Genomic DNA, 23,185 nt, shown 5'->3' with positions numbered 1-23,185 from the left:
TCTGTTCATGTTCTATGCTCATCCCTATTGGGATCTTCAAGATTTTCTTCTTAGATTTGTATGAGCTTTTCTCTTTAACTTAACCCTATGGCACAATTACTGCAAACAATTTTCCTATCAGTTGTTTGCATTTGTTTTTCTAAAATGAAAGCAGCTCCTTTTCCTTTTGATCGTTAAAATCATAGATGGTTATTGAAAAAAAGGGGGGATATACACAAAAGTTTAAGTAAAAATCAAATTATAGCCCCCAAAGTTAACTACTCCTAATGTTGTTCTCTTAGTTTTTCCTCAACAATAAGTTGTGAGCATCTTTCACTCTCAAAAAATATTACATTATCATTTTTAGTGACTGACTGGTATTCTGTTGTACAGCTATACCATAATATATTTAATCAATTCCATAACTACAGACATTTAGGTTGTTTCCAGTTTTTCATTATTACAATCAATTTTTTAGTGAACAATCTTGGTCAATTCATCTCTGTGCATTTGCCTTATTATCTCATTGAAATACAAGTTGAATACAGTTCCACTTGGAGTACTGGGAAAGTTCTTATTAGCCGTAACAGTACTTGGAAGACTCTCATTGGTTGTGATACTGCTACCGCACAAAGCTGATGTTTGCTTTTCCAATTTAAGATCATTTTTAAAGTACATTTTAATTTATTTTTAGGTAGTCAAACCTGTTAAGATTTCTTCTCATCCTGTAAAGTTTAGGAATATCCTTTAAAAGGACAAAAGGGAGGGAGAAAATCCTTTTCCTAGAGGTGTGGTGAATATTCAATTCTATTTTCTTCTACAATTTAAAATATTTATATATAACCTTTGTTCGGCATGTGATTAAAAGTCCAAGATTAAATTGACTTTTTCTAACTTACTAAAAGCACTTGATTTTGTTTCCTCCTAATTTATAATGTGTTTAATTAGTCTTTTATGTGATTGAGACTAGTTCTATTGATTCTATTATGATTTGTGTTTCCAGCCTTGTGCTGTTACCATACTATTTTATTTAATGCCACTTTATTAGTCTTGTTTTTAAGAATTTCCATCAATATTCTCACTAGTTTATTCTTCTAAATGAAATTTAAAAATGCATCTCTTAAAAATAAGGACATTCTCCTACATAATCCCAGTATCATTGACATCTTTAAGAAGTTAAGAAAAATTCACTACGATAATGCATTCCATATTCAAATTTTTCCAACTGTCTCCAAATATCTTTTATAGCTATGTTGTCAAACAAAAATCTGATCAGTTTGTATACTGCATTTGGTTGTTGTATTTCTTTGGTCTGTTTTGAACTGAAACAGTCCTCCATCCCCATGCTCTCCTCTCTCACCCTCTTATGACATTAACTTGTTGATGAGACCAGGCTATGCAATTTCTTATAGAATGTCCCACATTCTGGACTTCTCTGGTAGTCTTCTTGTTTCAACCGCATATTAAAAATTACTATTCCATCAAGGTTCATCCCATCAGAAGATATCACCTGCTACTTACCTTATTTCTCTCTACTGATTTCCTAATCACAGTCCTATAAATTCATCATCCCAACTAATTGAGTTTCCAACAACCTGTCAAGGATCACCAACACTTTTCAGTTTCACTTATTAAACACCTCTGAAATCTGTCCTTTCCAGTGCCACTGCTTAAGTTTAGACCTTCGTCACTTATGGCCCAAATTAATGTGGTCACCTCCTGTCTTTTTGCCTTTAGTCCCCCTTCCCTCCTTTCCCATTCCACCCCTCAAGCCATAGTCCACACTTCGCTAAGCTGATTCTTCTAAAATGCAAATTTGATCTTATGACTCTCCAGCTTAAAATCCTTCAATGATTCCCCATGTCTTTCAGAATAAAATTCAGACTCCTTAGCAAGGCACACAAAGCCCTTTATAAACTGGGCCCCTACCTACCTCAGTAATGTCATCTCTTAACATTCACCCATACAGATCCTCCAACCTGGAAATATTTGTAGTTTCCCAATTATTATGCCTTTTCACAGTGGCTTTATGACTGACACTCCTGCCTGGAATAATCCTCTCCTCTTTCCTGCCTAACGCCTACTCATCAGTAACTAACCTTGGGAAGGCTGCCCTCATCCTCTTTTTGAGTTAAATACCATCCTATGTACTCATGGAACACCCATGGACATTCCTATCACAATATCATGTCAGACTATATTGTAATTAGTAGTTTACTTATTTGTCTCCCCTTCCATAGTGTGAATACATTGAGAATAACTTGGACGGTGCCTGGAACATACTAGAAGCTCAATAAATGCTTGCTGAATAGTTAGTGATTGAATATGGGACTAATGCATAATTTCCCTTTTAAGTGTTTTGTTGGGTATTACTATCAAGGTTATGTTTTCTTCCTATTATGAAAATGGGTATTCTTTTTTTAAAAGTTGTAGAACAATTTGTATAACAAGAAAATTATCTGTTCAAGAAGCACTAAACATGTTACTAGGCCAGTTAACTGGGATGTTCCATAAAACCACCACCCCAAACCTCCAAACCAAGGAACCAAATCCCATGAGGTGTTTGATTGTACACAAGCAGCCTCAGCAGCAACTCTTTTCTTTTTTGGTCGTTGTTGTAAATATATCTATCACACAATTTTTGCCAGTTCAACTTTTTACACGTGTACAACTTATTGACAGTATTTGCAATAATCAGCTCTGCAACCCTACCCTTAATCAATGCAATTTTTCCATCACCATTAACCCCCCTTTTCCCTTTCCCTCCTGCCCCTAGTAACCACTAATAAACTTTGGTCTCTCTTAAAAAAAAAAAAAAAAAAGACAGAAAATTATCTGTTCAGTAAGAAATCACCAAGGAAACCATTCAGGCAGTATAACAATGAGAGGCAATAAAATGCAGCAGTTAAGAGTACAGCCTCCGGAAACAGATTGCTTGCGTTCAGGTTCCAGCTCTGCTACTACATAGATGTGTGAACTTTAGCAAATTACTTCTGATCTCTGTTCTTCAGCTGCCTCATCTGTAGGGTGTACATATTAACAGAATACACCTCATAGATTATTGTGAGGATTAAACATGTTAATGAATGTAAAGCATTTAGAATACTGCATACTAAGTGTCAACTTAGTATCAGTAATTATTACTACAAAAGGTGGTAATAACGTCTTTGCGGACATTTAACTGCAAAATACCAATATGGCCAAGAATTAGAATGGTCAGTGAAACCTTGGGGGAATGGTGAAGTAGAAGGAAGGAGAAATGCATAAATTCCTATCAGAATCTGTACTTTTACAGATAAATTCATGGACATTAAAAATATATATAGTGTATTTTTTTTCATTTTAAAAGTAATAACCATTCTTTGTAACAGATCTGAGAAATAGTGAAGAAAAAAAAGAATAAAAAATCATAATCTTACCATCCTAAGATAGTTACTCTTAACATTGTTTCTTCCCTTTCTCAAGATAGCTAGAAAAAACTGCACATAACATTTTTCTACTCTTTAGCATTTAATATTATGACATAAACATAATTTTAATGTCTGAATAATATTCCATTGACATTTTTGTAAATAAAGCTTTTTCCATTTTTGCATGATTTCTTTGAATGGATTCCTAGAAATGAAATTACTGAATCCATACATATGTAAGTGTTAAGGCTCTTGACATATACTGCAAACCGCTTTCCAGAAAGAAGTATCAATTTATACTCTCCTAGGTAATATGTGGGATCCCTCGTGGGACAGTGGTTAAGAGCTCAGGCTGCTAACCAAAAGATCGGCAGTTCAAATCCACCAGCTGCTCTTTGGAAACCCTATGGGGCCGTTGTACTCCCTCCTATAGGATCGCTATGAGTCAGCCAAGCTTTAGGAAAAATAGCAGCAATTATATTTTTAATTTCTCAGAAATGGTATGTTCAATCCCTGATGGAAAAGGAGAAAAGTGGGGTGTAGAACTCAAATTCTAGCAAAAAGACGAGACTTAACGGTCTGACTGAGACTGCAGGAACTGCAGAAGATATGGCCCCCAGCCTCTGTTAACCCAGAACTAAAACCATTCCCGAAGCCAACTCTTTAGACAAAGACTCGTGAAGAGTGTGCTTCTTAGTTCAATCAGACAGATGAGACTAAATGGGCAGCTCCTGTCCAGAGGCAAGATGAGAAGGCAGAAAGTGATAAGAGCTGGTTGAGTGGACACAGGGAATTCAGGGAGAAAAGGGGGAGTGTGCTGTCACATTATAGGGATAGCAACTAGGGGCACATAACAATGTGCGTATAAATTTTTGTATGAGAAACTAAATCGAGCTATAAACTTTATTTAAAGCACAATTAAAAAGAAAGAAAGAAATGGTATGTTCAGCAGGTGTTCTAGAAAATGTTACTTTTTATAGAGTGTCCATTTAAGGAAAAATATGTGGAAATAAGCACTTTTACTGATTTGGTCAGGTGGTGAGAGGATACCAGAAATACTAGTTACAAGCACATTTTTATAACAGAAAACCAAACAAAATAAAAAATCCATACCCATTGCCATTGAGTTGATTCCAATTCATGGTGACCTCATGTGTTACAGAGTAGAATTGTGTTCTATAGAGTTTTCTTCACTGTAAGCTTTACAGAAGCAGATTGCCAGGCCTTTCTTCCATGGCACTCTTGGGTGGGTTCAAACTGCCAACCTTTCGGTTAGTAGCTGAGTGCAAAACTCTTGTGCCACCCAGTCACCCACTGCAGTATATGCCTCATTTCAGACTGTCCTGTATGTTTTTAAATATATTGTGTACTGGCCAAAGGAGTCCCTGGGTGGTGTAAATGGTTAAGTGCTCAACTACTAGCCAAAAGACTGGCAGTTTGAACCCCTCCAGAAGAGCCTGAAGACAGGTCTGGTGATCTGCTTCTGAAAGGTCACAGCCTTGAAAACCGTATGGAGCAGTTCTACTCTGCACGCATGGGGTCACCATGAGTCAGAATCAACTCAGTGGCAGTTAACAACAACCACTCATAGACTGAAGGTTTACTTATATTGATAAATTACAAATTTTATCAGCATTTTTTAAGATTGTTAACAAGCAGGAACATTTTTCATTTATTGCATATCCTCCATTCCTTGTACATTCTTATGGGTGTTTATTAGATACTAATTCTTAGGTGTGCTTTTTAAAATGACATCCAGTGTCAACTTGGTCAATTTTTTTCATTTCCTTAAGAAATAGTTCAAAATAATATAAAGCCAAATTGTACTACACTGCAGTTTCAGAAAAGAAACTAAAAAGCATGAGGAAAAATTCAAGCGTTCGCTCCTATACATCTATGTGAGATGTAGCTAAAAAAGAGACTGCAAGGTGGGACAGGCTCCAGATCATTAAGGGTATATTTTTTTTTGTAAGACACATTAAAGGAGTTTGGATTTTATTGTAAGGGCAATAGATAGCAATTGATGATTTATAAAGTAAGGGGTATCTGGCGAGATTTATAATCAAGGAAGATCACTCTTGCTACTATGAGGTTAACTCATTTGGAGGACAGCAAGGCTGAAGACAAAGGGACCATTAGGAGACTGATACAATGATCCAGAGAAGAAATGATAAATGCATGCTCACTGCAGCCTATGCTTCCCCATAAGACTGTAATTGCTTGACTGTCTCCTCCATTAGACTGTAAGATCAGTAAAGTCAGAGGCCTTATCTGTTCTCATCACTCTCTATCCCCAGGCCCTAGCACAAAGCCAACTACATAGCAGTATTTAGTGTTCAATAAAATTTGTTATATGAATGATTAAATAATGAGAAAATGAATTAAGAAACTACATAGATGTTAAAGTTAATGCATACACCCAATAAACACTGCCCGTTATAGCTCAGGCAAGCTTCTAGCTTCATTCTCCCAAGCACCGGTAACTACAGACACACACCAACCTATCTAGCCACATGTGAGAACATAAATAAACACAGCAATTACATAATTCTTGAGCCGAAAGAATGAAGAAGGTGGTAGGGAAGAAACAGTAGCTCAAATAATTTCAGATGGTGTTACCAGAATAAGTTAGTTGCTATCTGGAGACGGAGTGAGCAGAGTAAAGGAGAGGCCATGTTTGTTTCAATCATTCATTTACTCACAAAATTAACAAATATTTATTGAGCACCCATTATATGCCAGGCACTGTGCTCTTCAAGACATTTATAAATAATATAGTCCATATGCTCTGGACTCACTGTTTGAGTTCAGATCCCCATTTAACAATTGGGATCATATGTGCCCTTGGGCAAATTACTTAACCTCTTTGTGCCCTGGTATCCCGTCTGTAAAATGAAGCTAACTATAGTTACTTATCTCATAGGGTCGCTGTGGGCATTAAATAATATACGTAAAGTGCCTGGCACACTGAAAGCATTTAAAAACATAAACTATCATTATAATCCTATATTGAGAATTTGTAACTTTGGGGATTGCCTTTACTTTATATCTTAAAATGTGAGAAAGGGCACATTAGGTTCATTTCTAGGAAAGATGAAGGGAATAGGTTTGAATAAATAAATACATATGTAACATATACTAGATACAAGATTAGGTGTTTTATACAATGATTCCGTTTTAAAACTAGTATACTGGAGTCAGATAAAACTGATTTTAATCCCCCAAGCACTTACTAGCCTCAACAAATTACCAACCTCACTAAGACTCGGTTTCCCCAGGTATAAAGTGGGGGTAGTAATAACAGCTGTCTTAAAGGGCTGCTGTGAGAATTAAAGGGAACAATGTATATAGAGACTTTGGCACACAGGGGTGCTCATTAGATGTTAGCTGCTATGATTACTTCTCACAAAACTCATCAGGATTAGGCACTGATATCCTTATCTAACAGGTCAGGTTATTAAGGCTCAGAAAGTTAAACAAATGACTTGAGGACAAATATCTAATAAATAGCAAATTGAAGATTCAGGCCCAAATCTATATGGATTTAAAGATAATATTTATTTTACCCACATTATACTGCTTCTCTTATTGCTTTTCTAAAATCACTAAGATTATAAATAAATAATACCATATGATACAGTTGGTATTTCAGATTGATATATCTGCAATTCTTGGTAATAATAAGCTTTGAATCTTCAAAATGTTTATATTTACAAGTTTAATAATATTTATGCATAGTAGTAAAAGCAAGGCACAAACCAATTACCTAATTTTACATTATGTATATGGCACACAATGAAACAAGACTCAGGGGTCCTACTTTTTTGTTTCCTACTAAAGATACTTGCTCCAGTTTTACAGCATATTTTTAATATGTTCCCACCATAGGATCTTAAAATATATAGGTCATGCAATTATACTAAAGTAGGAATTCTAACCAGACATGGTGGTTTATAAGTCTTATGTTTCTGCTTATCCAGCTTCAGGAAACATTACATAATAACAACAAAAACAGTAGAAACCTGACCCAAAATTTTAAAGAACAGAATTAGGTTGATCTTCATTCTTTATAGAGGCAACTTAGAGAAACGAATTAGAGAGTAATAAAGCAATTAAAAAAAAAAAAAAGTGAAAAGAAAGATAAAATGGGGGGCATACAGCTTGAATAAAAAACACAGAAAATGGAGGGAGGGGGATACATAAAATATATAAAAGAGAGTTAGCACTTTTTTATTCTAGTAAAATAAAACCATCTGGGAGATTCTTATATGACAATAATCAAATCCAAAAGTCAGCTTGAATCCTTGCATAATTTTAAATTCTAATATGTCATGATAAACTAAATTCCCCATGATATACTAATCATTCCCTTAGTAGAATTTATTTTCAAGATATAAACAACTACAAATATATAAATTATTACAAAAACATTTTATGAATTTAATGCATTAACCATCTACTCTCAAAGTCTTAATATTTTAACTTCATGTTATAGACTTACCCAATTTGTTTAGCTTTAAACGCTTTCTCACTCAAGGCCAGTCCTATTTTTCTACTACATATCTCATTTCCTCAAACTAAATCTATCCAAAAATCAAACTAATTTTCCATCAGATCCTTCATTTACTTTCAGATGGAGGGTTTTTTTGAATTGTCTGTGGGCCAGCTGCTCAAACCACCAGTCCTAAAACAGGCAAATCCATTGTATTAGTTTCCCAGAGCTGTGGTAACAAAATACAACAAACAGAGTGGCTTATAAGAATGTAAATTTATTCTCTCACAGTTCTAAAGACTAGTAGTCCAAATTCAGGGTGTTAGCAGGGCCATGCTCTCTCTGAAGGCTGTAGGGAAAGATCCTTTCTTGTCTCTCCAGGCTTCTGGTAATCCCAGGCGTTGCTTGGTATGCAGATACATCCCCACATGGATGTCTTTCCTCTGACCGTCTCTGTGTGTCTCTTCTCTTTTATAAGGACACCACTTAGACTGGATCAGCGACCATTCTATCCTGTTTGATCTCATGTTAACTGATAACATCTTCAAAGACCGTATTCCCAAACAAGGTCATGTTCATAAGTACTGGGGGTTAGAACTTCAACATATCTTTTTGGGGGACACAATTCAATCCAAACATCCACTAACAATATTTTGTTGACTGATTGCTCCATGACTCCAATTTTCTATTCCTTTATATCCCATCCTTAGATCCCAGGTATTTTTATTTTATATCAAAATCTAAGAATGCATGTCTTATACCATACATAAAAATTAACTCAAAATGGATCAACATAAGAACTAAAACATAAAACTCTTAGAAGAAACATAGGGTAAAGCTTCAAGATCTAGTAACTGACAGTGGATTCTTAGATATGACACTAAGAAGTATAAGCAACAAAAGACAAACTAGAAAAATTGGATTTTGTCACAATTAAAAACTGTTGTGCATCAAAAGATTTGAACAAGAAAGTGAAGACACAACCTACAGAATGGGAGAACATATCTGGGAATCATATATCTGGTAAGGGTTTGATATACAGAATATATAAAGAACTCCTACAACGCAACAGCAAAAAGATAACCCAATTGAAAAATGGGCAAAAGGCTTGAATAGACTTTTCTCCAAAGAAGATATACAAATGGCCAATAAGCACATGAAAAGATGCTCAAAGTCATTAGCTATTAGAGAAATGCAAATCAAAACCACAATGACATGAACAGACACTTCACCAAAGAAGACATTTAAGCGGCCAACAAACATGAAAAGATGCTCGCGATAATTAGCCATTAGAGAGATGTAAATCAAAACTACAATGAGATACCATCTCACCCCTGCAAAAATGGCACTGATTAAAAAAACAGAAAACAACAAATGCTGGTGAAGATGTGTGGAGATTGGAACACTTACCTACTGCTGGTGGGATTGTAAAATGGCACAACCACTATGGAAAACGGTATAGTGCTTCCTCAAAAAGCTAGAAATAGAAATACCTGGTGATCCAGCAATACTACTCCTAGGTAGATACCCTAAAAACCAAAAACCAAACCTACTGCCATTGATTCCATTCTACCTCTCCCAGCACCATAGATGTGTATGTGTCTGCTCATGTCTCTTTTACTAGATCTCTAGGGACACCCTAGAGATCTAATAAAAGGGACGCAAACAGACATATGCACACCCACGTTCATTGCAGCATTATTCATCACAACAGCAAAAAGATGGAAACAACCTAAGCCCTCATCAATGGATGAATGAATAAACAAAATGTAGTATATACATACAATGGTGTACTATGCAGCCGGAAAGAATAATGATGAGTCCCCGAAATATCTTCTAACATAGATGAATCTGGAGGACATTATTACTGATTGAAATAAGTCAATCACAAGCGGACAAATACTGTATGGTCTCACTTTTATAAGACAAAAATATATATATATATATACACACATATATATATAGACAAAGAGAGAGAGACCAACGCTCATTGGTGGTTACCATGTATGGGTGAGGAGTGGGAAGAAGGGGAAGCACTCTCAAGATAGTAAACCAAACTCGTTGCCGTCCAGTCAATTCTGACTCATAGTGACCCTATAGGACAGAGTAGAACTGCCCTGTAGGGTTTCCAAAGAGCGGGTGGTGGATTCGAAATGCCGACCTTTTTGGTTAGCAGCTGAGCTCTTAACCACTGCACCACCAGGGCTCCTCACCGTTATTTCTGATGATAGAAAAAGTAGCATCAGATGTGGGTGAAGTGCACACGGTTTGACCAAGGTAAATGATATCACTAAGAAGTGTACAAGAAAAAAGGATGTTTTTGGTAAAGTGTTGAGGATGTGGAGAAATTGGAACTGTTATCCACTGCTGGTGGGAATGTAAAAGGTGCAGGCACTGTGGATAACAGTTTGGCAGTTCCTCAAAAAGTTAAACATAGAATCACCATATAGTCCAGCAATTCCACTCCTAGGTATATGCCCAAAAGACTTGAAAGCAAGGACTCAAAAAGGTATTTGTACAATGTTTGTCAACGCATTATTCACAACAGCCAGAAGGTTGAAACAACCCAAGTGTCCATCAACAGATGATTGGGTAAACAAAATGTGGTATACACATACGATGGAAAATTATTCAGCCATAAAAAGAAATGAAATTCTGATACATGCTCTCATATGGATGAACCCTGAAAACATTATACTGAGTGAAATACATCAGACGCCAAAGGACAAATATTGTATGATCCTGTGTTTACAAAATATCTAGAATAGGAAAATCAATAGAGACAAAAGCTTATTAGTGGTTACCAGGGGCAGGGTGGAGGGGAATGAGGAGTTCCTGCTTAAGAGGTACTGAGTTTCTGTGTAAGGTGATGAAAAACATTTGGAAATGGATAGTGATGATGGTTGCATAATACTATGAAAGCAAGCAATTAATGTCACTGAATTGTACACTTAAAAATGGCTAAAATGGCAAATGATCTGTTATATATATTTATCACAATATTTTTTTTTAATCTGAGAAAGAACCATCCTTGTAAATAACATTCAATTAATATTTACTGAATGAAAGATGACCTTGGAAAAGACATAGGGTAATGGGGGTGGAAGCTGTGTAAGAAGGAGGCAATAACGAAAACACACAAACAAACCCATTGCCGTTGAGTCGATTCCGACTCATAGAGACCCTATAGGACGGAGTAGAACTGCCCCATCGGGTGTCCAAGGAGTGCCTGAGGGATCTGAATTGCCGACCTTTTGGTTAGCAGCTGTAGCTCTTAACCACTACACCACCAGGGTTTCCAATGAAGAAAAGGAGACATAAATATTTCTTGAACTGATTGAAACGTGGCATTAAGTATGGTTGTTTCTTTCAAGAATTTAGCTAGCAAAAAGATGAAATTCACACTCCTGAAAGGATGACAGGACCGAGAGAAAATATTTAGGAGATTTGAGAATGCTTGTGTGCAAAAACGAAAAAATCGATCACGGAAATGTGAAGATACAATTTCTTATTGCCTGCAATATTGTAACTTCACTTTATCTTCCACGTTGTTGCCAAAGTGACTTACATAAAATACCTATCTGACTACATCACTTCCCAGCTTAAAATAATTTAGAAACTCCCCATTACTGACAGAGTCTAAGACTCTTAGCAATACTTACAAAGCCTCTACTATCTATTCGTCTATTCCAGCCTTGCTGTTGACACCATATGTAGTGATTTCTAAGGCTGAGGAAAGCAGTACCAGGCCAGTTGTATGGTCATCATCCAAGATCTTGTAATAAACATGTATCTATGAGCTCTGCACCTGGAAATTCTGGTTCAGTAGGTCCTGGGTTGGGCCAGGAACTGGGATCAAGGGATTCTGATGAGCAGTCAAGTTTAGGAACTACTACATTAGTATAACATGGCTTTGCAGCCAGAAAGACCCCAAACAAATCCCTGTTCTACAGGCTAAATGGCCTTAAGCAAGTTACTTAGTCTAAGGGTTTCAGAGTTTTTTCTTTTCTAAAATGGTAATATCTCACTCACAGAACATTGTAGGTATTAAATTAGATAATATCATGTAAAATACTTAAGCATATTTATATAAACATATTCTAAGTATGTATGCAAAACCTAATAGATGTTAATTATTAATAACAATTTAACACCTAACTGCTCAAACCACCTCCACCTACCCCCCATTCCCTACCTTTGTTCATGCTCCTCTCTGTGCCTGGTACTTCCTTCTTTTTTGGTCCTGGCAGACTTCTAAGCCTTTAAGATCCTGCTCCTGCCATCTCTCCCATCAAGCCTTCACACTCATCCCACCCCCTTCCCCATCCCAGTCTTTCTTCCTTCATTTTCTAGGCTGGGCCAAGCATCTCTTCTCTGTGATCCAAAGGTCCCCTGAGCTTACCTCTCTTCATTCATTCAATAATATTTATAGAGCAGCTACTATATATTAGGCACCAAAGACACAATGACTAACAAAACAGACACGTGCTGATGTTCTGAGAATCAGATATTAAACAAATTACACAAATAACAATTGCAATTAAATTATCACACTGCAATCAATCATTTGTATCTGATGGAACTGCTGTCAATAAGCTGTATACCTGTAAAAAGGTCGAATTCGCAAAAGTTGTGTGATAGATATATTTTAACAACAACAACAACAAAAAGAGCAGCTGCTGAAGCTGCTTATGTACAACCAAACACCTCATGGGATTCGGTTCCTTAGTTTGAAGGTTTAGGGTCATGGTTTCATGGGACATCCCAGTTATTTTGCCTAATATCATGTTGAGTACTTTTGTTCTATCTCCTAGTTCACTGCATAGTGCCTGGGGTCTTAAAAGCTTGTAAGCAGTCATCCAGGGTACAACAATTGGTCTCTATTTGCCTGGAGCAACAGAAGAAGGAGAGTCAGGATAGGAGGAAGAAATGGAACATGGGGCTAATTCTTTACCGTGAAACCAGAAGAGCTGGGTGGTACTCAGCTACCATTACTGAACATTTTGGTCAAAGAGTCTATAGAAAAAATGCTGATCAAAAGGAGGAAAATGCAGAACAGAATTTCAAATTCTCATAGACTTCAGACTTTCTGGAGCCATGGAGGTTGGATGAACCCCTGAAACAATTGCCTGAGATAATCTTTAATCATTAAATTTTAAACCAAAAATATCCACTGAAGTCTCCTTAAAACCAAATAATAGTTTAGCTTAACTAGTAAAGAATGTCTGCCTTGACTTAAAAGCCTGTAAGCGGCCATCTAAGATACATCTACTGGTCTCATCTCTGCTGCAGCAAAGAAGAATGAAGAAAACCAAAGACACAAGGAAAAGATTAGTCCAAAGAACTAATGGACCACAACTACCACAACCTCTGCCAGACTGAGCCCAGAACACTAGATGGTGCCCAGCTACCACCACCAACTGCTCTGACAGTGATCACAACAGAGGCTCTCAGATAGAGCAGGAGAAAAATGTAGAACAAAATGCAAATTCACAAAAAAAGACCAGACTTGCTGGTCTGACAGAGACTGGAGAAACTCTAAGAGTATGGCCCCCAGACACCCTTTTAACTCAGTACTGAAGTCACTTCAGCCAAAGATTAGACAGGTCTATAGGGCAAACAATAACACACGAAGAACATGCTTAGTAGCTCAATCATGTATACGAGACTAAATGGGCACACCAGCCTAAAAGCAAAGACAAGAAGGCAGGGAAGGACAGGAAAACTGGACGAATGAAAACAGGGAACTTGGGGTAAAGGGAAGAGTGTTGACACATCACGGGGGCTGGCAACCAATGTCACAAAACAATGTGTGTATTAATTGTTTAATGAGGAACTAATTTGCTCTGTAAACTTTCACCTAAAGCACAATTTAAAAAAAAAAAAAGAATGTCTGCCTTAAGCATTGTGCTCTTTTAGGAACTATCTATATAGTTCTGACAACAGCAACTCAAAAGATTAGATAAGAAACTGAGAGGGCAGTGAGTTTATGTTAATGGGGGGGGGGACATTTAGGAAAAGGTGAGAATGGTTGCACAATGTGAAGAATGTAACCAATGTCACTGAATTGTACTTGTAGAAATTGTTGAATTGGTGTATGTTCTGCTGTGTATATTCTCAACAAAATAAATTATTAAAAAAATCACTTGTATGTATCTTTTTGCCACTAATAACTAAGCTTTTCAAAAGCATATCACATTCATCTTTACATCTCCTGCATCTAGCAGTGTCTGGCATAAAGGCAGTATTAATAAATAATCTTAATTAAGGAGGCCCTCCCTAAAAAAAACCTATTGCTATCAAGTTGATTCTGAATCACAGTGATGCTATGTGATACAGAGTAGAACTGCTCCATAGAGTTTTCTTGGCTGTAATCTTTACAGAAGTAGTAGAGAGCCAGCGCTTTCTTCCATGGCGCCACTGGGTGAGTTCAAACTGTCAACCTTTAGGTTAGTAGTCGAAACCAAACTGTGTGCCTCCTAGGGACCTCAACTAAGAGAATAAGGCCTAATTGTTGAAGGAAAGTCCTGGGGAGATGAGAGTGGATGTATTATGAATACAGATGAAAAAAGCTGCCTTGAACAAGAGAAGGAACAGCTGTTCCACTAGAATAACCAAAGGAAGGTAAGAAAGGAGAATGCTGATGAAGGTATGTTTGAAGGTTGAGGTAACAAGTTAAGGGAGTTAAAGTCCTAGGGCTACCATTTTTGTACTACAAAGCAAGATCATCTACTGAGAATAAGAAGGTTGAGGTTGGATTGGGAGACTTAAGGGAAGACACCACCCTGCCCACCTAGAAAAAAGAAAGTTAAAAAACAGATTGTGCAGCCCAGCCAGCAGAGAAGCTAAACTAGACATTTGTAGTCATCATTTTCTTTTTTTTTTGGTGGGGGGAGGTACCCAACATCTAAATACTCTTCCTATTTGGAGACAATCCCTGTTGTGTATAATATTGACAGGATACAGTGTCCTCCCTTTCACTAAATAATCCAAACAGAGTATCCCCTACCCCACCCCAGCCAGCTGGTGGTGAGGAAACAGGCATGTGACCTAGGTGCGGTCAATCAGATGCTTCTGTCCACGAATCTTAAGGAGGTAATACAAGGATGCAGGGACAGTTTTTAAATTATCAGGATGACGGAAGAAATAGCAGCAGGAATTTAGTAGCAGGGATCCAGTGGCAGTGGTACCAGCAGTGGCACATTAACCAGGTTGTCCTTGTAGCATAACATTAGCTGTGATACATGCTGCTGAGCCTTCTTGGTTCTTTCCTATATTCCAAGCTGGTTCTCCAGCTTTCCTGTTGATTCTGTGAGCTTCCTACTGTCTTCTGACAAATCCCTTTTCTACTTTGTTAGTCCTGTTAACCTGACTAAACTAGGCCCAAAAGGGAGTTGCTTGTGCTAAGCCGCATGTCAACAAACCAAAACCTAAGTTTCTATTTCTTGTAAATGCCTAACCTTCCCAGGAGCTAAAATACAAGTGAATCAGTTGACTCTCCTGGAAATGGAAATCTAAGTTAACCAATCAGGACTTGCCTGCTGAGTTTAACCTGGTTCAAAATTTCCCCTTAATCCCAAATAAGGAAAGAAGACGCTCACCAGACAATCTGAAACATGTCCAGTATAAGCTTCCTTTTTATAAAACTCTTTTGCTTTGTACTGCACTCAGGAACTCTTACCCGACTTCCAGAAGAGACATTCCCTGGTTCATGGACTGAAAAATAAAGCTTATGAGCTCATACACAAATTTAATATTGTAAAAATTTTACTTTTAACAGCCCAGATCAGTTTTGTTTGATTGATAGACTCAGGGTTTGGGGGGGGGGCAGGGGGGAAGGAATAAGGAAATGAATAGTCTTGGTAAGATCAACAGCCAGGTATTATACACGTAATTGAGAAGTAATGGAGGAGAGCACCAATGGAAGTTTAGGAGATTGGGGTCAGTCAATAGAATGAAGGAATAAAGACATCAGAGGGCCTTACAGGATCACAAGAATAGGGTGTTGAAAAGAAATGGAAGTGAAGGTCACTAGAGTTGAAACAGAACAAGGAACTATAAAACCAGTGTGTTGGATGGGTGGTCCACCTGGTCAACGCAGTTATCCAGAACAATGGGAGAATTTGGGATAGACATAAAACTGATAAACTACCAAAGTCTTTGATCAATAAGAGGAAATGAGCTAGAGGGAGACTGACAAATGACAGTAACAAAGAAGGATAGAACGTGTTATGGATTGAATTGTATCCCCCAAAAATGTGTGTCAACTTGGCTAGGCCATGATTCCCAGTATTGTGTGGTTGTCTACCATTTTGTAATCTGATGTGACTATCCTATGTTGTAAATCCTCACCTCTATGGTATTAATGTCGCTATGTGTCAGAATCAACTCAATGGCAACAGGTTTGGTGTTTTTTTGTTTTTTTGTTTAATGATGTTAATGAGACAGGATTAGAGGTAGTTATGTTAATGGGGTAAGATTCAATCCACAGGATTAGGTTCTATCTAGAGTCAATCTCTTCTGAGATATAAAAGAGAGGAGCGAGCAGAGAGGAGAGGGACCTCTTACTACCAAGAATGAATAACCAGGAAGGGAGTATGTCCAGGTCCAAAGGAGCAGAGAAACTCCTAGGCCCACTCAAGGGAAGATTGATGACAAGGACCTTCCCTCAGAGCCGAAAGAGAGAGAAAGCCTTCCCCTGGAGCTGAATTCAGACTTCTAGCTTCCTAAACTATGAGAGAATATAAACTTCTGTTCGTTAAAACCACGCACTTGTAGTATTTCTGTTGTAGCAGCACTAAATAACGGAGACAGAAAGTGATTAAGATTCCGAGTTTCAAAGGAAGGAGAATTTTCACATGAGAATAGAAGAGCAATGATTTGAAATGAGAAGCCCGTTAATTCAATTTACTGGGTTAAACACAAAAAGACATGGGAGAATGCATAGCGTATAAAGTGAGGAACTGAGGCCTCCAGTCAACAGCCAGGGAAGAACTGGGGCCTCCTGCCAACAGCCAAATGAGTTAAAACTGGAAACAGATCCTCTAGCCCAGTCAAGCCTTCAGATTACTACAGCCCAAGTCAACATCTTGAACACAACTTCCTGAGAGATACTGAGCAGCTAAACTGCTCTCAGATTATTGACCCTCAGAAACTGTATGAGAGAATAAGTGTTGTTTTAAACCACTAAGTTTTGGAATAATTTATTACCCCAAAATGATAACAGATAATTAATATAGATTTTAGTAACTGGGATTAAGGTGCTGCTATAACAAATGCCTAAAAATATAGGAGAGGCTTTGGAACCAAGTAGTGTGGTCTTGTTGGCTCCGGGTTACAGCTTAAAGGAAAGTGAGGAGAAAAAAAAAATGTTGTCGAGTCGATTCCGACTCATAGTGACCCTACAGGACAGAGTAGAACTGCCCCATAGGGTTTTCAAGGAGCGGCTGGTGGATTCGAACTGCCAACCTTTAGGTTAGCAGCCGAGCTCCTAAACACTGTGAGCAACCAGGGCTCCAAAGGAAGGAAAGTTAAATTTAAAAAGAATCAGAAATTGCTAGTTTTGAAAATTCCCAGCCTCTTCAGATGGCAAAATAAAAAATGGCTTCTGGGCAGAGTTTAACTTTAAGGCACTGCTAGGAAAACATAGTCTAAACATGAAGCAGAGTATATGGCTGCAACATCATTTGTTAAGACCTCAGAACAGTCAAATGCAGTGCCTCAGAGCACCAGATAAACAAGCAGTGTAAGGGTGTATCTCATAGATCCTCTCAAGCAAACAATACAAAAACAAATAAAAAACAAAAAACTGGTTGCTGTCAAGTTGATTCCAACTCACAGTGACCCTATAGGACAGAGTAGAACTGTCCCATAGAGTTTCCAAGGCTGTAAATCTTTACGGGAGCAGACTGCCATATCTTTCTCCTGTAGAGCGGCTGGTGGGTTCGAACTGCCTACCTTTCAGTTAGTAGCCAAGCACTTAACCAGTGCACCACAACAGCTCCTGGTGGCTTCAAAAGAAGCCAAATGTATTATCCCTCATCTGTCTCAGCAGAAGCCCAAGGTAAATAATGATTTACCTCAAGTTTGTGTATGTGGCTTTTGTCTAACAGACAATAACGTTCATAGAAGACTCACAATGGTTTTAAGAGAATTATAGTTGCAGAAATACCTCTAGTTTGGACTTAAAGGGTTTGACCCCCACAAGGGTGCCATGCACCTTATATTATTAGCAAGCTACCCAATCTCCTTGGTGGGCCACAAGCACTTCATTTGCATAGTCCTCACCCAACGGTTTGGTGGGAGCTACAAAGACTATGGCTAGAAGGGCCATACTAATTCACTGCACTGCACTGCACTGCACTGACCTAATCAAATCTTTTTATTTAAATCCATAACTTGTTAATTAGACAGTTTATCTCCCAACAGTTTTTCTATTTTTAAAAAGAATCTAATAAATAAAAATAAACCAATGGAATAGAATTGAGAGTCCCCACAATGTGTCAGCACTCATTATTTCCATCTGGCCTGCCCTGTTTCCATCCATCCAGTCTCCCTGCCCCTCCTTGCCTTCTCATCTTTGCTTTTGCGTAAATGTTGACCGTTTGTTCTTATATGGCTGACTGTTTAAGGCGCACATTCCTCACAAGTGTTATTATTTTATAGGCCAATCTATTATTTGGCTGAAAGGTGATCTCTGGGAGTGACTTCAGTTTCAGGTTAAAAGGATATCTTAAGGTGATAGTCTCAGGAGTTCCTCTAGTCTTTATCAGTCCAGCAAGTCTGTTTATTTATTTTTTTATGATTTTGAGTTTTATTTTCCTTTTTTTCCCATTCTAACCAGGACCTTCTATTGCGATCCTGGTGAGAACTGTTGGTAGTGGTAGCACCATCTAGTTCTAGTCTCAAGCTAGACTAGACTAGACAAGCTAGTCTGTGGTTGTGTGAGCCATTCGTCCTGTGGACTAATTTCTTCCTTGAGTCTTTGATTTCCTTCACTCTCCCAATAAAACCTGTTAACTCTAATTGACGTATTTGTCAGATTTTTCTTTCCACAATATACACTTACCACAATTTTTAAAAATTTAACTGTATCATTCTGGTTTCTAGGGAAGCTTTCACATTACCTGAAATTATTTAAAAAATATATCAGTAATCATTTTTCTTACAATGTACCTCAACACTTTTTAAACAGCACCATACAATTATAAGGACATCTTAAAATAAGGAACATTTATAAAATAATTCTGGCTTCTAAGATTCATGTAAAGATCATATAGTATTACTGTTATCAAAAGACAGATCTTTGACAGTTTCATAGTTTCTCCACTGATTTTCTGTGATCACCACGACCAATGACTAAAAACATCTCGGGACTGGTTTTCTCACTTGTAAATATTGGTTATTAACCTGAGTTTACTTTGTTTCATGCTGAGAAAAATGGTATGTTGATACGGTGTTTTGAGCGCTCAAGAAAGTAAACAAAGGTGGAGTATTATTTTCATGTCTAAAATGTTTACCTCTACTGGTTTTATGGCTTTTTAAATATTGTTTTCGCGGTGACTTTTCCAGTTACTAGACACTTAATAAAATGGGTAACTAAGAGAGGGTGGTGACCAAGGTTTGGATGTTAAATCACACTGCTCAATGAAAACAATTTAAGTCTTGCAAATAAGCGTGGATAATCGGTTTTCCGCTTCTCCAAACATGAAACACATCAATCCTGCGCATCTGACCCACCATGAGCGAGCCTCTCGATCCAGGCCCGCCAGTGTAGGCGGCGGCTGCGTAACCGCGCGAAGCCCGGCCACTGCACGGGACTTCCCACGCGTTGCCACTCGATTTTGCAACTTAGTCTTCAGAAAAATTGTTTTAGGTTTTTTGCGTTTTAAGACACATGACCGGGGGGGAGGGGGCACAAGAATGGCCGCAGGGCACGCATTTCCGACAAGGAGAGGCACCGAAGGAAGGGCTGTGACCTCTCCTCCCACGTCCTCACTAAGGAGGTAAAATGGTCGCCGCAAACCACCACCAGGCAGGGCTCGGGCGGGGTTTCGACGCGGCGGAAGAGGATCCCGCGAGATTCTGATTGCAGAACCTGTCCTCAGCCACCCCGCCCAGCGGTACTGACAACCTGGGCAGCTGCCGGCCTGGCGCTTACAGCAGAAGGAACCCCCGGCCAGGGTCGGAGGCAGCATCCCAGCGACCGTGAACACGGACGCCATTACTACCTTCCCCTGCGGGCGCCTCAGCCGCAACCCGCGCCTGAACCGAGGGTTGGCCCGCCCAGAGAGAGAGACGGGGAAGGGAGGGCGGGAGGATGAGACGGGAGGGGCGGGGGGCGGGAGCGGGAAGAAAGAGGGGAGGCGGGGCCGACGCGTCGGCCTTTGGAAGCCTCAGAAGGTGAGGGCGGTCTGTCTTCCTCAATGTCCCCTGTCCCTACGAGTAGGGGCTCAAGATGGAGGGCGAACTAGGCCCACCAGGAACTTCCCTGTGCAGCCCCGGGTCGCGGTGAACAGCGAGGTCAGCTGCTCTCTCGGAGGCTCTTACCTGTGCTTTCCCATTCTCTATCCTCCGCCATCTTGTTGCGGAGCCCGTCGCCTGGGAGATGCCTATCGTTAACCTAGGTCGCGGCGCCCTTTCCCCCCTCCAGCCCCCGCTGGGAGGATAGGCCGCTCCGAATCCCCTGGGTAGGAGACCTTGGCGAGAGAGTGCCGGGAGGGGGGAGTGCTGCGAACGCGCGCCCTGCCCCACTTCCCGCCACGTGCAGCTGCAGCGCCCGGGCGACCAGAGGCCGCTCCAGTCGCCCAAGACCCACTGGCCACGCATCCGGGCCCTTTCAGCCTTTGCCCTCCAGTGCCAAGGCTTGAGCCCTGATCCCTCAGGCCTCGGGGAATTATTTAATACTAAGGTTCCGAGCCCCTTAGTATTAAATAATTCTTACCCATCTGGGGACATCTCAGACACACTACTCTCCCCCCTCCTCTACTGTTTGTACGACGTGGCGTTGCTCGAATTTTTACTGCAGATTTGAAAACGCAGCCGGGAGAGCTGGGTGAAAGGGCCGGCTCCCAAGGGAGTGATTGCCAACCTGCAATCAAGCCTCCTCCCCTTTCCCATTCACAGGCTGCTGCCCTCCGCGTTTTCTCCCGGCCAGTCTTCCCCGCCCTCCCAGAAAAGGCCAGCGCACAGCCTATGAGAACTAGAGCTAAAACGGAAAACTGGGCCGAGTGCAAGAGGAAACCAGAGCCATTAGACTATTATTACTACAGGAGAGGAATAGCTGTAGAAAAACGTGTAAAAGCGCAAACATTGCGTCGTCAAGGCTGCAATTTCTGATACAAAATAGAAGGTTCTCATAGCAACAAAAACATGCTCATGTTGTTTTCAGTCTTAGATACATTTAAATGTTCCTAGTGAAATTTGGCATGACTTCCAGTTAAAGTTACTACGGAAGTGGGACATAAAGTGATACTCGTGAGGAGTGTGCCTTTTAGCTCCAGTAGACACAAGAGACTAAACGGGCAGCTTCTGTCCGGAGGTGAGATGGGAAGGCAGAGAGGGTTAGGAGCTGGTTGAATGGACAGGAGGAATCGGGTGGAAATGAGAAGTGTGCTGTCACAGTATGGGGAGAACAGTTAGAGTCACATAAGTATGTATAAATTTTAGTGTGGGAAATAAAGTTACTACGGAAAAGTTGTAAATCCTTTTGTGAAACTTTGCAGCTGTAGCATGGTATTACAGTTTTTGAATGTTTTATTCTAAGGATAAATTCACTAGACTGGAATATTTTTTAATGATCTTTGAATAACAGATCTAACCTTAAAGGATATGTGCGTGTGATGTACTAATTTAAATGACGAGATGTATGTAAAAGCGTGTATGTAAATTTTAAGAGGCCTTGAAATTGCACAATATTAATACTTAACGATTTAATTAACAGATTTTTATGCTCCTTTTATTAATTGTTTCTATGATCTTTCACTAAACCCTAAAGCAAACTGACTATATTCTTCCTTATTGAAAGAAGTAATTTTCTCAGTAGGAGATATTCATATGGTCCTGTGATCAACATTCTATTTGAAATTGAATATGAACGATTGCATCGTCACAAACTTTATCACACTGGAAGATATTTGTGTGAAATGAATACAGTTGTGTAAGTGAATTATTAACACCCAGGTATGGAAAATTAATCATTAGCATTCATTTATTATTTAAATTTCAGAGTCATTGTGGGCTAGTGACTTGTTTGTAAAGACTCCTTTTCATGTAGATAATGAAAAGCTTAGAAGTAAATGTAGGAAACCCCAACTTTGGTCTCAGATTCACTACTCAATCACTGTGCCTTTTCATATGCTGTTTGCAGTTTTCCTTTTTTGCAATGTCTTTCCCGTTTCTCTCCCTGATTCAACATTGACCTGCCCAGACACATTGTTTGTCCCTACCTATGAGTTGGAATCTACTGGTAGACTTCAGCGGGTTTGATTTTTTTTTTTTTTTTTTTTGGTGTGTCGGCAGGATGACCTCCTTGAAGGTCAGCTTCTCCTTGAAGCTTTCCTTGTCAGCCCCTTCCTCTGTGGCCCCTGTACTTCTGTTACACAGCCTCCCACGTTAATTTGCAATGACTTTGTTTAGTTACTTGTTTTCTCCTATCAAACTGTAAACTCTTGAAGATAGGACCTGCTTTATTCATTCATGTATCCCCAGTGCTTAGAACAATTTTTCAATTTTTGCATCTGAAATAATATATAGTTAAAATTAAGACAGGAGTCAGTCTTCTCAATGACTTTTTTAAAAAGACTCAGATTCAGCAAAGTTATTCCAAATAAGACAGGTTTTCCTTTTGCATTATATTCTTCTACCAGTGAAAGTGTCGGCAGTGCATGTTAATAAAATGGAATCCTTATATAAACATTTATAAATAAAAACTAAATTATTAAGAATGGAATAGATTGTCTGCAAAGTTTCTCCCCCCAGTATTTTTATATTTTGACTACATTTAACTATTTAGCAAAGCTTTTTGTTATTTAAATCATTTCAAACAGCATTAATCTCTACTCTGAACTCCTAAAGCACATTTAAGAGAACACTGTAAGTTTGAATGACCGAAAAAAAAAAAAAAGGATGTTAATTAACCCCTTCTCATGAAGTTTGAAGTCAGGAGCCAAGTCTTACATGCCTTATATAAACCCTCAGCACCTAGCCTAATTTGGGACACATGTTAGGTGCTTAATAAAGAGTTTTCAACTGGCTGATGAGACATAAAACTGTATAATTATTCTGGAAAACTTTTCCACAAGGT

The 23,185-nt window shown here is 38.9% G+C and overlaps 1 protein-coding gene across 4 annotated transcripts in view; it reads right to left on the bottom strand.

The window, feature by feature from the left end:
• The window catches only part of EFCAB2 (EF-hand calcium binding domain 2), an 83,123-nt gene extending 61,664 nt beyond the window's left edge, over window positions 1-21,459 (bottom strand). For all 4 annotated transcript variants that reach the window (XR_002824028.1, XM_023730908.1, XM_023730907.1 and 1 more), the window contains exon 1: window positions 20,431-21,459. Coding sequence is in view for 3 of the 4 variants with exons in the window: in XM_023730908.1 (XP_023586676.1) it covers window positions 20,431-20,461 (31 nt within the window). In the remaining variant the exon portion in view is untranslated. The remainder of the gene's footprint in view (window positions 1-20,430) is intronic.
• Window positions 21,460-23,185: the final 1,726 nt, after the last annotated feature.

Source organism: Trichechus manatus, unplaced genomic scaffold, assembly GCF_000243295.1.
Source record: "Trichechus manatus latirostris isolate Lorelei unplaced genomic scaffold, TriManLat1.0 scaffold00039, whole genome shotgun sequence".
NCBI lineage: Eukaryota > Metazoa > Chordata > Mammalia > Sirenia > Trichechidae > Trichechus > Trichechus manatus.
This window is presented reverse-complemented; position numbering and strand designations above follow the sequence as displayed.